Consider the following 14,012-nt stretch of genomic DNA (forward strand, 5'->3'; position numbering starts at 1 on the left):
CTGGGTAGAGTGCTTGGTGTTATAGCTCACAGCAACCTCAAACTCTTGGGCTCAAGTGATCCGCCTGCCTCAGCCTCCCGAGTAGCTGGGACTACAGGTGCCCTTCACAACGCCAAGATAGTTTTTTTACTTTTAGTAAAAACAGGGTCTCACTTTTGCTCAGGCTGGTCTCCAACTCCTGAGCTCAAGCAATCCACCTGCCTCAGCCTCCCAGAGTGCTAGGATTATAGGCATGAACCACCATACCCAGCCCTCCTAGTTATTTTTTTTAATCAGGTTTATTAAAATAAAGATCATGTACCATACAATTCACCAAATTATACAATGTAATTTTTTTTTTTTTTTTTTACCATTTTCAAGAACTTGTGTAACTATCACTACAATCTAATTTTTTTTTTTTGCAGTTTTTGGCCAGGGCTGGGTTTGAACCTGCCACTTCCGGCATATGGGGCCGGTGCCCTACTCCTTTGAGCCAAGGCGCCACCCCACTACAATCTAATTTTAAAACATTTTTCATTGTCTCCCCTCACAACCACACTGACTAGTAAAATGTAAATAAAACATTTTCATTCCCCCTAAGAGAAACTTGGTACCCATTATCAATCTCCCCTCTCTCCCCCATCTTTCCCAGTCTTAGGTAACCAGTAATCTATTTTCTGTCTCTATGGATTTGCCTGTTCTAAGCATTTCATATCAATGAAATCATACAATATTTTACCTTTTATGTCTGACTTTATTCACGTAGCATATTGGTTTCAAGGTTTATTCATGTCATAGGATGAATCAATATTTCATTCTTTTTATAGCTGAATAATGTTCTAATGTATGGGCAGACCGCATTTTGTTTATCCATTCATCACTTGATGGACATCTGGGTTGTTTCCACCTTTTGGATATTATGAATAATGCCGCTATGAATATTCATGTACAAGTTTGTGCAAGGATGTTTTCCTTTCTCCTAGGCATATACTTAAGGGTAGGATTGCTATCATATAACAACCCTATGTCTTAACTTTTTGAGGAACTGCAAGGCTGTTTTCCAAAGTGGCTGCACTATTTCATATTCCTTCCAGCAGTGGATAGTGGCTCCCCTAGTGATTTTAATATATATCCAGGGGTTAAAACCACCAAATTGGATGGTATCTGAGGGGCTCCATTGCTAAAATAGCATAATTTCTTATCCAGGATTAGATAACCGGGGCTGTTTCCAAAAGACCGTGTCACCCACAATGTGGCTAAGCTATAGGGTGTATGAATGGCCCCCTCAGAGCACCTTGATCATTCAGCCTTAGTTTTTTGTTGTTTTTTTTTTGTTTGTTTTGTTTTGTTTTGGTAGAGACTGAGTCTTGATATGTTGTCCAGATTGGTCTTGATCTCCTGGCCTCAAGTGATTCTCCCACCTTGGCCTCCCAAAGTGCTGTGATTGCAAACATGAGCCTAGCCTCTCACTCAGCCTTTTTTTTGGAGAGAATGCCCTATGTTCCAGCTTGGGACCCTCTCTCCATCCCTGCTCTGCCCTGGTCACAATTCTGGTGGTGGATTCTGGAGGATACCATTATTCAGTATGTGGCACATTTTGATCCAACACCCTGCAACTGGTAGTCTGGCATTCCAGGGTCAGGGAGGGGAGAGCCTCTGATGGGGAGTGCCTATGGGATTCGGCAGGGTTGGAAGACCACTCCCTTCCCCATGCTGGTTCTGCAGAATCATGGCCACCTCTAATATGGCCAATAAAGTTCCCTGTGACACTGACCCCAATAGGAACACCAGCTTCCCTTCAGTTGGAGGTAGAATAAGAAGGAAGTCTCTCCCCCGAGACAGTGGAAGAGAACTCAGATGAGCTTCACTTCTCACTTTGCGTTTACTAACAGGGCACATCACTCACCTTCCCTAAGCCCAGTGTCCAGTGAGGCATCAGCAGTCTCCTTGCAGGAAAACTGAAAAGTAAACATTAAAATGCCAAGTCCAGCACCGGGCGCACAGCAGCCCGTTCTTCCTGGCCAGATTCCTTCTCAACCACAAGCTCATGGAAGTGGAAGCTGGAGCCTACATACCACTTCTGTCACTCACTCCAAAAATAAGGACTGGAAACCTCTTTTCCAGAATGCCAGGAACCGCATGAGCCTCAGTGGTTGTGGATAGTGAGCATGAAACTGGACTCATGTCCTGGGCCTTAGCCAAGGTCCCTGAGTGCTGCTGGACCTTCTGGGGTGGGCTTGACCTTTTCTGAGGTCCCTGTGAACAGGACAGGTGCATAACCTAATGGACTTTGTGTGAATGGCACCTCTGGGAGTTCTGCAGGTACCAACCCATGAGGCAATGATTAGTTTCCTTAGTGGGCCCACACACCACAAAACTTCTCCAGGTAAAATTTTTAGGATGGTTCCCCATACATATGAGCTGAGAAAGCTCCCAAGTCATGCTACTGCCTAAGAACTTTTCCCCTTCTAAAAACCCTTAACCTGAGTAGATTCCTGGGTCCAGCTTCAGGCAGCTTCTCTAACCCTCATCTATTTCTCTTCCCATATGTCTCTTTCTCAATCTCCCATAAGACCATAAGCTGAAAGTCACACATGCATATTTTATATGACATGTTATTAAATGCAATTTCTCACTTCCTGAATATATACATGATATATGTATATATATGTTATCTGTGTGACTCTTTTTATCTGGGTTTTTGAAGTTAAAAGCCACACACTTTAGCTTGGAAAGACAAATGCATGATACCACTTCCAAGTCTATGGCAGACATCACTAATCAATCACCGCACTCCTTCCCCCTGAGCTGGGCACAACCTCAGAATCCTCAATCTTGCACTCCAAGCAGAGTGAGAATCAATTGGAGTTGGCATGAGGGATAATGTCTATTTGCCATCCCTCAGAAACTCTTACTCAAAGCTTTCCAACTCCACCTCCAGCCCTGAATGGATGCTAGATCTTGACTACAAGACATCTTTCCCTTTGGGTGTTCATTCTGACACGCATTGTTACCCACGAAAGCTCAATCATAATTTTCTCTGCTCAGAGCAGCCCTCATTCTCCACCTCCTTTTTCTATTAATGACACACTATTTGTCTTGTCTTCTAGGCTGACTAATTGAAGTTTTCAGCTTCCTCCATGTCTTTGTGTTTTCCCCTTCTCGAATCCTGCCATCCCTCTCTTACTTTCTGTGTTTCTCTGATTTGTCCCTTGCCTGGGCAGTCACAGTGCCCACTGCAACAGGCTTTAATAGCCTTCAGAGGCTAGCGGTGGCAAGGTGAAAGGGCAGCTGGAAGACGATGAGCCTTCAGCCAGGAAGCCCTCCCGTCTGTCCAGGCAACAGGAAATTTTCCTTCTCCTGAACTCCCAGTCTTTGCATCTTTTAAGGACAGAAGTTATTTTCAACATATTTGAACGACAGGAAAAATAACCTTATCAGGCGTTGGAGTCCACAGAGGAGTTGTCAAATTGCAGCTCTACATTTCATTAATACATCCTGCCTTCCTTCCTCCCCTCTTTCTTCCTTCCATCACATATTTATGGAGTACCTCCTGTGTATCAAGGTCTCCACATTTATAAAATGGAATCCATTATGTAAATTGCATGTACCAGGGGCATAGCAAGAACTGGATAAGTAGTTGGGAGAAAGGACAATTCTCAGATCTGGAAATCTGCCCAGAAATAGCCTAACCCACCTTGTGTGGAAACTGAGGTCCAGAGCAAATACCCAAGACTCTCCTGCAAGGTAGGGGCAGAACTAAGACCAGAGCCCAGGTGTTCCGACTGCAACCTGGTGCACCAGGTGCTGCCACAAGGTGGCCTCCAATGGGAGGGAGAGATACCCTGGTTAGGTTTCAGGTTGGAGGGGTGAGGATGAATCATGATCCCCAGAAGCCAAAATCATGCCTTCTTCCACATTCTTATACATGCCCATACAATGTAGCACGGGCCTTGAGCAAAGTCCCCAGAAGGCAGCAGGGTGGATAGATTCAGCTCTTCGAGCAATGTGGGGACAAGTGCCATTTCTTCTGGACTATCTCCTATTCCTGCAGCAGAAGGCTTGATGATACCGCCTTCTCCTAATGCCCCTAGGGAAGGCCTGCAAGCCCTGCTCATGCTATATCCCAGAGGCAGCTCACCTCACTCCACGGGCTGGGCAGGTCCAGATGCTGCCCAGTGGCAGCGTGCCAATAGTGATCCTGGAATGTCACACCCCCCCCATCACTGCTCCACATGGCACTCAGAATGAAGCTTCCCAAACGTAACTCCTCTGCCACACCTTTCTGGGAGGACCCCGCTGAGCCCTTGGTAACTGAGCCCCAGCTTGTGATGGCGCCCCCCTCCGGCTTCTCACTTCTCCTCTCCAGATGTCCAGCTCTTTCACCCACCACTCTCTTGTGCAAACTCTTCCCGAGGCCTGGAGTAGCTGTTTGACCTTTTCCACCTGACAGGAATTCTGCGTACAAAGATCCGATACAATAACACGCCTCCTGGATTTAGAGCATGTGGGCTATAAATGGGAGAAACCCAACTCCCTCCAGCAATAAGAAGAGCATTCACTTCAGGTGTGGCCAGAACCAGCTTCTCCCCTCACACCATTTGTGCTTTTCTCTCTCCCCGTCTACCGTGAGCCCGTGCTCATCCTGACTTCCCATGTGTGCGGGCCTCGTTCCCACTGACACTACATCTGTGTGTCCAGGGAAGATGGTACAAACAGCCTCAACCTCAACTTACATCAGCCTTTTCTTTCCTTTGAGATAGAGTCTTGCTCTGTTGCCCAGGCTGGAGTGCAGTGGAGCCATCATAGCCCACGGAAACCTCAAACTCCAGGGCTCGAGCCATCCTCTTGCCTCAACCCCTGGAGTAACCAGTGCTATGGACATACGCCACCAGGCCCGGCTAACTTTTTTTTTTTACTCTGATACAGTCATGAAATGTAATTTTTATTTATTTTTATAGAGAGGGGACAAAGACAAATGTGCTTAGGGGCCACAGAAGTCACAATAAGGCCTTGCTTAACTGTCACAAAGAGAGAGATCCTTGTTTCTTCAATTTTCTTTCTTTTTTTTTTTTAATTGTTACTATTTATTGCACTACTGCTGGGACCAGGAACTGTGAGTGAGTGATTTTGTATTCATTGAAAAGTTTTAATAGCAAGATAATATTATTATCTCCCAATTCTGGTGCTCAGAGAATCTCTGTGACTGGCTTAAGGGCAGTGTTCTGTCACGGGTCAGTCCCTCAGGTGGCAAAGTTTGGATCTCTTCTTAGAGGGTGGAGTTGTCTCTGACCCCCGCCCCCGCCCCCACCCCCACTGCACAGCATCCTGTCCTGGAAGAGCAAAATCCCTGGAAGGACTTGCTTCTCCCCCACACACCCTCCCAGGGGAGATTTCCCATGCCCAAGGCACTCTGCTGAGTCCTACAGCGGAGTGCAGAGACTCAGGGCACAGCCCCCTCACACCCTCTACAAAACAGGCTCACATTTCAGCCTTAAGAGAGCTTGATTTCTCAAGGGGCAGGTCTGCAGTTCCTAGGTCAGGGGATGACTAGAGTTGCTGGGTGTACTGACAATCGGTGTCCTCTGAACTTTTGCAGAAGTTGTTTGACTCAGATGCTGCTGGTTTCTCTGTCCTAAATCTGACCAAAGAACCATGAGAGATGGAGGGATGGCTCTAGCCACAGTTCACAGTAAGGATTGCAGTCCCCTCAGGCCTAGGAATGTGAGGACTGTTCTGTGGCTAAGGTTCCCAGTTAGCTCACAGCTGGTTTTGAACCTGCCTGATTCCTAAGCCAGCAAGCTTCCCCAACCTAGAGACCCAGCAGTTAGCTTTGCTCAGTGAGGTGGTGTCTGAGCAGCCAAACTTTCCCCTTAAGTAAGAAATATGGTCAGTTGTTTTGGTTTCATAAATTGTCTAATTCTTTAAAAAAAAATTTTTTTTTTTTTAGTGTAACCACCATTTTTTTTTTTTAACTTTTCATCACACTTCCTGGCATTTTTTTAGTTATTGTGTTAAGACATTTATATTCTACATTTACTAAGTTTCACATGTACCCTTGTAAGATGCACCATAGGTGTAATCCCACCAATCACACTCCCTCCGACCATCCTCCCCCTCCCTCCCTCTCCCCCTTCCCCATATTCTTAGGTTATAACTGGGTTATAGCTTTCATGAGAAAGCCATAAATTAGTTTCATAGTAGGGCTGAGTACATTGGATACTTTTTCTTCCATTCTTGAGATACTTTACTAAGAAGAATATGTTCCAGCTCCATCCATGTAAACATGAAAGAGGTAAAGTTTCCATCTTTCTTTAAGGCTGCATAATATTCCATGGTGTACATATACCACAATTTATTAATCCATTTGTGGATCAATGGGCACTTGGGCTATTTCCATGACTTAGCAATTATGAATTGGGCTGCAATAAACATTCTGGTACAAATATCTTTGTTATAATGTGATTTTTGGTCTTCTGGGTATATGCCTAGTAGAGGAATTACAGGATTGAATGGCAGGTCTATTTTTAGATCTCTAAGTGTTCTCCATATCTCTTTCCAAAAGGAATGTATTAATTTGCATTCCCACCAGCAGTGTACAAGTGTTCCCTTTTCTCCACATCCACACCAACATCTCTGGTCTTGGGATTTTGTGATATGGGCTAATCTTACTGGAGTTAGATGATATCTCAAAGTAGTTTTCATTTGCATTTCTCTGATGATTAAGGATGATCATTTTTTCATATGTCTGAAGGCCATGTGCCTGTCTTCTTCAGAGAAGTTTCTCTTCAAGTCCCTTGGCCAGCCTGTGATGGGATCACTTGTTCTTTTCTTGCTTATACGTTTGAGTTCTCTGTGAATTCTGGTTATTAAACCTTTGTCGGAGACATAATCTGTGAATATCTTCTCCCATTCTGAGGGCTGTCTGCTTGCTTTACTTACTGTGTTCTTGACTGTGCAGAAGCTTTTTAGTTTGATCAGGTCCCAGTGGTGTATTTTTGAAGCTGCTTCAATTGCCTGGGGGGTCCTCCTCATAAAATACTCACCCAGACCGATTTCTTCAAGAGTTTTCCCTGCACTCTCTTCTAGTATTATATTTTTTTTTTTTTTTTTTTTTGGCCCGGGCTAGGTTTGAACCCACCACCTCCGGCATATGGGACCAGCGCCCTACTCCTTGAGCTACAGGTGCCGCCCCTCTTCTAGTATTTTTATAGCTTCATGTCTTAAGTTTAAATCCTTAATCCAGTAAGAGTCTATCTTAGTTAATGGTGAAAGATGTGGGTCCAGTTTCAGTCTTCTACAGGTTGCCAGCCAGTTCACCCAGCACCATTTGTTAAATAGGGAATCTTTTCCCCACTGAATATTTTTAATTGGCTTGTCAAAAATCAAATAACAGTAAGTAGCTGAGTTAATCTCTTGGTTCTCTATTCTGTTCCATACATATACCTCTCTGTTTTTGTGCGAGTACCATGCTGTTTTGATCACTATTGATTTGTAGTATTGTCTGAGGTCCAGTAGTATGATTCCTCCTGCTTTGTTTTTATTTCTGAGTAATGTCTTGGCTATTTGAGGTTTTTTTCTGATTCCATATAAAACGAAGTATTGTTTTTTCAAGATCTTTAAAGTATGACAGTGGAGCTTTAATAGGGATTGCATTAAAATTGTATATTGCTTTGGGTAATATGGACATTTTAACAATGTTGATTCTTCCCAGCCATGAGCATGGTATGTTTTTCCCCATTTGTTAACTTTTCAGCTATTTCTTTTTTTTAGAGTTTCATAGTTCTCTTTATGGAGATCTTTTACGTCCTTTGTTAGATAAACTCCCAAATATTTCATCTTCTTTGGCACTACTGTGAATGGAATAGAGTCCTTAACTGCTTTTTCAGCTTGACTATTGTTGGTATATATAAAGGCTACCAATTTATGAATGTTGATTTTGTAACCTGAGACGCTGCTGTATTCCTCGATCACTTCTAAGAGTTTTATAGTAGAATCCCTGGTGTTTTCCAGATATACAATCATATCATCTGCGAAGAGCGACAGTTTGATCTCTTCTGACCCTATATGAATACCCTTGATCGCCTTTTCTTCCCTAATTGCGGTGGCTAAAACTTCCATTATAATGTTAAAGAGCAGTGGAGACAGTGGGCAGCCTTGTCTGGTTCCTGATCTGAGTGGAAATGATTTCAATTTAACTCCATTCAATACGATATTGGCTGTGGTTTTCTGTAGATGGCCTCTATCAGTTTAAGAAATGTCCCTTCTATACCAATTTTCTTAAGCGTTTTGATCATGAAGGGGTGCTGGATATTATCAAAAGCTTTTTTCTTCAATTTTCACATGTGAAATCTTAGGGAAAACTCTGTCCCTGATTGGATCACATGCCACAAGTCACTCTAACTAGAAGGCTGGAGGACTGTGGTCAGGCTTGAGACTCAGGCCCTTCCTACCAAACACACGCAGGAAACGGGTTTCCTGTAAGAAGAGCATTCTTTTTCAAGAATGTCCACCAAATGTTTCTGTCTGCCCGAGAGCTCTTTCCCTGACACACCCTCACCCAGGAGAGTGGTTTCCTAGTACCTTTCCTCGGTGGGAGTTTGTCCTAGTGTGATTGTGACAGACTGAGTCCCAGCGTTCCCTACATTGGGCTGTGAGCTCTCTTGAAGGCAGACTGAAGATCTGCACTGTGGGAATGAGCAGAAGTAGGGCTGAGCCCTGCCTGGCAGTGTGAGGAGGGGACCCATCTCTGGGCCTCAAAGGCTGGAAGTCCTCCTGGAAGAGGGGTGTGTTCTTCGGATCAGGGATAAGGAAGGATTCCAGGGAGCAGGAGGAAGTGGGAGGTGTCCATATGGAAGGCAGTTGGGGAGTAGAGAAGGATGTAGCAGGAGATAAAGCTGAAAAGAGAATGAGACGAGGTGATGGGAGGCCGGGCCTGGCATACAGCAGACTGTGACTGCAAGCCCTGACTCCAGACGTGAGTGCACAGAGAGGCTGGAGAGGGCCTGAGATTGCACATGGAACGTTGCACACCTCGGGGCCTTTTCCTGCAGGGATGGGCCGTGGTATTTATCAGATTTCAAGAGGGGTTTCTGTCTTAAAGTGGTTAAGAATTAACAGAAATTGAAATGTATTCAAATTGCTTGAGGAAAGTGGGCTATGGCCTAGAACTTAATTAACTTCAGCGCCCCCTAGACTCTGTGGAGGGGGCGCTGAAGGGGTGAGCAGAGAGTTACTCGGAATTTGTTAAGAGTCTAGGTGGGAGATGGTGTAGATTTTGAATAGACAATATTGGTTAAAAATAAAGCAGGGGGGAAAAGCCACTGGTGTTAAAAGATGTAACAGTAAAAAAAAAAAAAAGAAAAGAAAAAAAGGTTAACAGGAGTTCTTTGCATTTGGGGGTAAAACTGAAAGAGAAAGTGACCCCAAGACTTTGAGTTTGCACCATGATTTTGTCACAGGATCATTGACAACATTCTTTTATTATTGTTATTTCTTCCTCCCATTTAGAAAATGTCTTTTTGTTTCTTGAAAGAGTTTTACTCTGTCACGCTGGGTAGAGTGCCATGGCATCATCATGGCTCACAGCAACAACAAACTCCTAGGCTCAAGCTATCCTTCCGCCTCAGCCTCCTGAATAGATGGGACCACACACACACACCACGATGCCTAGCTAGTTTTTAAATTTTTGGTAGTAACAGGATCCTACCCTTGCTCAGGCTGGTCTTGAACTCCCAAGCTCAAGTGATCCTCCTTGTCCTCCCAGAGCGTTAGGATTATAGATGTGAGCCTCCGTGCCCAGCCTGAATGTCTTTTTTAAAAAAATAAAATAAAAATTAAGGCCAGACATGATGGCTCACGCCTGTAATCCTAGCACCCTGGGAGGCTGAGGCAGGTGGATTGATTGCCTGAGCTCAGGAGTTCAAGAACAGTCTAAGCAACAGCAAGACCCCATCTCTACTAAACACGCCTGTAATCCTAGCACCCTGGGAGGCTGAGGCAGGTGGATTGATTGCCTGAGCTCAGGAGTTCAAGAACAGTCTAAGCAACAGCAAGACCCCATCTCTACTAAAAATAAAAAAATAGCCAGGCATTGTGGTAGGCGCCTGTAGTCCCAGCTACTTGGGAGGCTGAGGCAAGAGGATCACTTGAGCCCAAGTGTTTGAGATGGCTGTGAGCTAGATGCCACGGTACCTCTACTGAGGGTGACCAAGTGAGACTTTTGTCTCAAAAAATAAATAAATGAATAAAAATTATTTTCTATGTCAAAGTTAAGAATTTTTTAAGGTACAAGGAGGTTTAAAGTCTTTTAAAGTCATTTAAATGCAAATTTCCACATGGTTCTTTTTCTTTAAGTCCACTGTTGCCAGTTGTGCCATATTTTATAACAACGCTATGAATCTATTTTTCGAATTTATTTCTTGTGTTGTTCAGTACCTAGAAAATGTCTTCACAGCACGCCCGGGAATAGCAGGGCATTTTTCTTGTCTAAATCCCAACTTCGTCACCCTCCACAGCTACCCACTCCCTTCCCCAGTGCTCAGCACTTCGGACCGGCTGCCCTTTGGCATGGAGGAAAATGGGGGCACACCGTTCCCCCCAAAAGCTTCGGGAAGGCATCACCACCAGCACCAGCACCAGCACCAGCACCACTCAAACTATGGCCTGTCACTGACCCTGGAGAACAAAGAGGGACCTTTGAGGTCCCCGAACTCCAGCAGTAAGTCCCTAGCAAGTGAGTAGGGTGAAGGAGCAGGGGCGGGAGAGGGGAGCCACGCTGCAGGGCACCAGTGCCTTCCTGGATCCTCAGGACAGAATTGTTCTGCGCAGCACGCGATAGTGGTAACCTTAAGCCGGGCTACCAGGTTCAGACAACAGAGGACAGTGAGCCTTGTGCATTCAGGCAGGAGCGTTTAGGGATGGTGGCTTACCCATCAACTCCAGTTTGTTACAAGGTAACGCTCCTCTCCCCACCTCATTTCTCAGCAGCGCTCTGTGCACCTCCCAGCACTGCTCAAGCAGTGGAAAAGAGAAGGAGGGGAGTGGGGAGAGGGCTGGAATTTCTGCTTACCTCATTACAGAAAAATCTATTCCGCCCCATTTCTGATATCCCACTTCTGAGAGCAAGGTGGTGTCCGGTAGGTCCAGCCTGTCCACTGTGACAGGTCCCAGGAAGAGAAGGTACAGAAACAGAGAGTAAGCAATTAAAAACAGTTTTAGCAAGATGATAGAATGATTTTATGCCCATTAAATCTAGTAAAAAGAAATATGGGTTTGGATATTGTATGTCTGGTCTCAGTTGTTAGCAATGCACAATTTGTATTTTATTTTTCTAGCAATGCACTTTTACTATATTTCATCAAAGAATTCATCTCTGGGGGGGAAGAACTGATTCTTTGTCAAATGTGGTTTGAAAAGCATTGAGGCAGAGGCAAGAGTCAATTCCCACTGTGGAGCTGAATCCCCTTTTCAATCCTTGGTTTCCTCATCCATGAAATGGGGTAGAAGGTGTTGGCATGCTCGCCAAGGAATCTTCCACCTCTGACCTTATACGAGGCTGTGAGCAGGTGAAACAGGATGAGCCATTCAGCCTTCACCCTGTGCTGTAGGCCATGCAGAACAAATCTGGGTTGGCTAAACTGGCAATGGGAAGTCACCGCACTTGGTATTGAAGAATCAGAGCTCTGTGCCCTCATCACTATCCATCCCCATTGCCCTTGCCCAAGTGCCTGCCTCATCTTTTTGTAGCTGGGTAACTCTAATAGCCGCCTATGGGTCACTCCTTCTAGTGCAGTCTCCATATAGTAGCTGCCAAAGGCATAGTTCTCACCAGATAGCTCTGACCAAGTGCCCTAAGACCCTTCAGTAGCTCCTCACTGCCGTGGGATGAAGCCACACTTGGGAGCCGGGGCCACATGCAGACCTTCACAGCCTTTCCCCTGTGCCTCATCACACTCTAGCTACTCAGAACTACTCTTCTCTCTCCATCTACTTGGCTGGGTCCCAGCTCTGTCCTTTGCATCTGCCTGGAATGCTTTTCTCCACCCTAGAGAACTCCTACACATCCCTCAGGAGCCAGCTCAAATATTATCTCGTTAGTGAAATGATCCCCATGTGGCTGCTGTGCCTTCCCTCTTGCTACAACTATAGCAATTAAATAAATCTCATATCACTTGTCTTTGGAATATCTGTTCATGCATCTGTCTCCTCCCATTAGACTAGAATTTTGTGTCCTTCTCCTCTTTATTTCAGCTCCCAGATCTCAATTGCTAACAATACTCAGTACAAATTTGAATATGTAGTGAATATTTAATGTATAATGAATATTTAATGTATTAATGAGTAAATTCAAGCTGAAGGGAGACATAGTAGCAAACTAATCCAAAGTAGTACAAAAGTCAAAATCAACAGATTTGATTTTAGAAACATAACATGGCTTTTAAGATCACATTACGTTCCTGTTAGGCTGAAATGCAAATCCTTCCGATTTGTGTCGTGCTTTTCCGTTTTTAAAGCACTTGTACATGAATCACCTCACTTAATATTCACAGCAACCCTGAAAGGTAAGTGATTTTATTTTCATTTTAAAATGGCTCAGAGGGCCAGAGAGGTAAAGGGACTTACCCAGAGCTGTTCAGCTGAGAAGTGGGGGAGGGAGGTCTGAGACCTTGACCTCAGGTGTTCTCACACCCCTCAGCTGACCTATCCCCAAGGCCTCTGAGCTGCTGGAGGAGGAGGAGGCTGGCAGAGAGGGTGCGGGGAGCTGGGCTCTGCAAGTGTCCGTTTTCCTCTGTACCTTTCTGTCCTTTCACCTTTCCTTATTCATCTCCCCCGGCCACTTGTAGAACTGAGTCCAGGAACACCTGCCTTGTACAGTGAAGCTGCTGCCCATCTAAAGAAGTTGGAACTGGAAACCGTGAAGGCTGCTGGCCCCTGGCCCTCTCTGCACATCAACATCAACAAGGTGCCCAGGGCTGGGGCTGTGCCGTGAGCTCAACCTCTGATCGTGACCCTGACCTGCCCCCAAACCCCATGCCTTTGCCTTGGAGGGGCTTCTACACCATCTTTCCTGACACTTCTGCTTAGGAGCGGACATTTACTTACCTTCCTTTTGGGTGAATTAGGCATTAGGCATTGCCTTGGTGTTCTGGCCAATAGGCCACATCTGCCTGTTAGTTTCTCTCCCTTCTCCTAGACCGAAAACTCCAGGAGGGAGCATCCATATTTACCTCTTTCTGTTTTTACCCCCAGGCCCCCTGGACAGTGTCTGGCATGTGGTAGGAGTAGGTGTTCAGGCACCACTTGCAGATGGAAGGCAGAGAGGGATTGAATCAGGGAAGGAGGGCGAGACGGGGTAGGAGCTAAGCTTGCCTTTGGCTAAAGCTATTGTTACGTCCAAATGGGCAGCTTCAGAGAAGCCAGGATTTATCTTAGAACTGTGAATGGTACTGGATTCAGCCTGTGTTCAGTTCAACCTTCTCAACATCTGAGACCAGAAGAAAGAAATGACCTTCTTAAGGTTGCACAATCACAGATTCAGGGGCTGAAGCCTGCGCCAAAATCCAGTGCCCTTCACCCTCCAACATGCTTCTTTGTTTTCTATGCAAATATTTCTCAACTTTGGCACGGGTGACATTTCGGCACTGTCGAAATGCACCCTGTGCATTAGGGTGTTTCTCTGCCACAACCCCCTAGGTGCCAGTAGCAACCCCCATCCAGTTGTGACAACCAAAAATGTCTCCTGACATTCCCAGATGTTCTCCCTAAAGGGCAAAATAGCCCCAGTTGAGAACCACTGTTGTTCATGTATTTTAATTTTTTTTTTTTTTTTGAAACAGAGCCTCACTCTGTGCCCTGGGTAGAGTGTGTGGTGTCATAGCGTACAGTAACCTCAAACTTTTGGGCTCAAGAGATCCTCTGGCCTCAGTCTCCCAAGTATCTGGGACTAGAGGCACCCACCACAACACCCGGCTATTTGTTAGAGATGGGGAGGGTCTCATTCTTGCTCAGGCTGGTCTTGAACTCCTGAACTC

General features: G+C 45.3%; 1 protein-coding gene across 7 annotated transcripts in view; it reads left to right on the forward strand.

Moving 5' to 3' along the window:
- The window catches only part of EPB41L4B (erythrocyte membrane protein band 4.1 like 4B), a 146,343-nt gene that overhangs the window by 91,571 nt on the left and 40,760 nt on the right, over nucleotides 1-14,012 (forward strand). For 6 of the 7 annotated variants that reach the window (XM_053566270.1, XM_053566250.1, XM_053566241.1 and 3 more), the window contains exons 16-17: nucleotides 10,497-10,714; nucleotides 12,825-12,943. In XM_053566270.1, the coding sequence (XP_053422245.1) occupies nucleotides 10,497-10,714; nucleotides 12,825-12,943 (337 nt within the window). The remainder of the gene's footprint in view (nucleotides 1-10,496; nucleotides 10,715-12,824; nucleotides 12,944-14,012) is intronic. The other variant, XM_053566260.1, reaches the window with a different exon arrangement.

The sequence above is a fragment of the Nycticebus coucang genome, chromosome 2 (genome assembly GCF_027406575.1).
Source record: "Nycticebus coucang isolate mNycCou1 chromosome 2, mNycCou1.pri, whole genome shotgun sequence".
Taxonomy (NCBI): domain Eukaryota; kingdom Metazoa; phylum Chordata; class Mammalia; order Primates; family Lorisidae; genus Nycticebus; species Nycticebus coucang.